This window comes from Morone saxatilis, unplaced genomic scaffold (assembly GCF_004916995.1).
Source record: "Morone saxatilis isolate NCDOM2014 unplaced genomic scaffold, NCSU_SB_2.0 Contig7, whole genome shotgun sequence".
NCBI lineage: Eukaryota > Metazoa > Chordata > Actinopteri > Moronidae > Morone > Morone saxatilis.
In genome coordinates, this window is record NW_023340246.1 from 19,146,642 (window position 1) to 19,148,778 (window position 2,137).

The window sequence follows — 2,137 nt, forward strand, 5'->3', positions numbered from 1 at the left end:
CACCAGTGACTGAACATAAGGACACTGATAAGGTGACATTAAACTGCTCTGTGTCGACTGACAGAGGGTGTGAACACAGAGTGAAGTGGCTGTATCAGGGTGAAGATCTGGATAAAGATGATGAATACAGGGACACATCAGAGCCTAAGTGCTCAGTTACTGTGACATTCCCTACATCTGATCTTAACCTGAAGTCAGAGATTCATGAGTGTGAAGTGACTGATCTTTTTGTTCAACCAGTGCTGCAGTATACTTTCAGCCTTCAGTCCTCAGGTGAGAAACCAGGTGAGAATATCAGCTGATTTTAATCACCTTAAACTAATGTGTATAATCACAAAGTACACTGTATTTGAAACAATTAAATCCTTTCCATTTAGCTCTTGCAGATGGTCAATTTTCTTCTCACTGTACACTTTGTTGCTTTTGTTTTTGTTTTTAAGAGGATGCAACAACAGCAACAACACCAACAACAACAACACCAACAACAGCAACAACAACATTAAGGATAATTAAGATCATCAACCAAACAAGCACCAACTCAATAGGTATTTTCTCTTTCAAGAATATCTTTGTTTTTCGGTCTTTCTCTCAGCGTTTGAAGCCAAAAGTATGAATGTCATACCAACACTTGTTTGTGGGTGAAGATATTCCATCATAACAGTAATTTCTCTTCTCTTTTGGCTAAAGGATTTTTACCAGAGCAGACTACACCTCTGATGTTTTCATTTGCTTTGCAGGTTGGTGGTTGTACATCATTGTGGCTGTAGGTTTTATTGCACTCGTAGTAATCATTGTGACGGCCATCAGATGTAAGAGAACTAAAGGTGAGGGGTACCAAAGATGAAACTCGACAAGATGTTTTGAAAAAGCTGAATTTTCACTGTGGAAGCTAAAGTGGATTCTCTTCTGCCTTCACAGGCAACAAAACAAAGATGGATGAAAACACTGTGAGTATAAAACGTGATAATCGAATAGTACAATTTTGACTTTACGGAGCAAAGGGGGAAGTTCATAACACTGTAGTGTGCTTCTGGAAGAGAATAATCAGTACTGACTGTGATTTACTGAAGGTAAAGGAAGTTTTTGAGTGGAAGTGGAAGAATATCTGTTAAAGGAATAGTTCAACGTTTTGATAAATACACGTTTTGAGTTAAAAAATACCAAAAAATAACATAACATATGAGTGGTACGGTGCTGGGCAATAAGTATGGAGCTTTGCCAGGAGGCGATTAGCTTAGCATAAAGACTGGAAGCAGGGGGAAGCTAGCTCAGCTCTGTCTAACTTTCAAAAATTCACCTATCACCACTTAAAGCTGACTTACTAACATGCTGTATCTTTACTGTTTAATCCATACATAACTACTTCTTGATGAACAACAGTTTATCCACCTGCCCGACACCAGAGATTGGTGCAGTGATAACAAGACTCCAAGAGCTTCATGCACCTGGCTGTTGTTTAACAAGAAATAGTTATAGCATTTAACACCTTCTATAAAAGCACAAATTGTATTTTTGTTAATGAAATGTGAACTGTGTTTGTCCAGGGGCAGAGATTAAAACCTTTGGTGACTGAGTCTGCTCCAGAAACCACTCAGGACACGGTGAGGTCACACTACACCCAGTAGAAAGTTACACTCTCTAAAACAACTGTATAAGACACACAGTGACACTGTTTCACTTTATTCTGCATGAGAGAGGAAAGGGGAAGGAAAGTAACCCACTTGGGTTTTAACATAATGTGTAAAAATAGTGTCAAGCAGGAAGTCATGAGTGTGACAAGTAACTTATAGGATAAGGTCAAACAGACAGCAATCTAACGACCATGAGAAACAAAAAAAAAGAGAGAAATATCGAGTTGTTATAAGTGAGTCAGTATAAATCCTATTGTTACTGAGCAGCCATGATGTTGTCTTCTCTGTGTAGGCTGATCCTGAAGATGGTGTTTCCTACGCCTCCATCAGCTTCACCAAGAAGACCAACAGTAAAGGCCGGGTAAGCTGTCTGAATTGTAGTACTGGTCATGTTACTGAATACAGAAAAGAACATTTTAAGTAACACAAGATAGCCCATTTATTTTTATTTTTAAAGCAACCCTATGTTAGATTCGGTATTTGTTGGGATTTGGCGCCCCCTGTTG

At 38.8% G+C, this 2,137-nt stretch overlaps 1 protein-coding gene across 1 annotated transcript in view; it reads left to right on the plus strand.

Moving 5' to 3' along the window:
• The window catches only part of LOC118341011, a 5,087-nt gene that overhangs the window by 806 nt on the left and 2,144 nt on the right, over positions 1 to 2,137 (plus strand). Inside the window, exons 2-7 of the mRNA XM_035679177.1 lie at positions 7 to 285; positions 441 to 545; positions 738 to 824; positions 919 to 947; positions 1,545 to 1,601; positions 1,924 to 1,992. Of these exons, the coding sequence (XP_035535070.1) occupies positions 7 to 285; positions 441 to 545; positions 738 to 824; positions 919 to 947; positions 1,545 to 1,601; positions 1,924 to 1,992 (626 nt within the window). The remainder of the gene's footprint in view (positions 1 to 6; positions 286 to 440; positions 546 to 737; positions 825 to 918; positions 948 to 1,544; positions 1,602 to 1,923; positions 1,993 to 2,137) is intronic.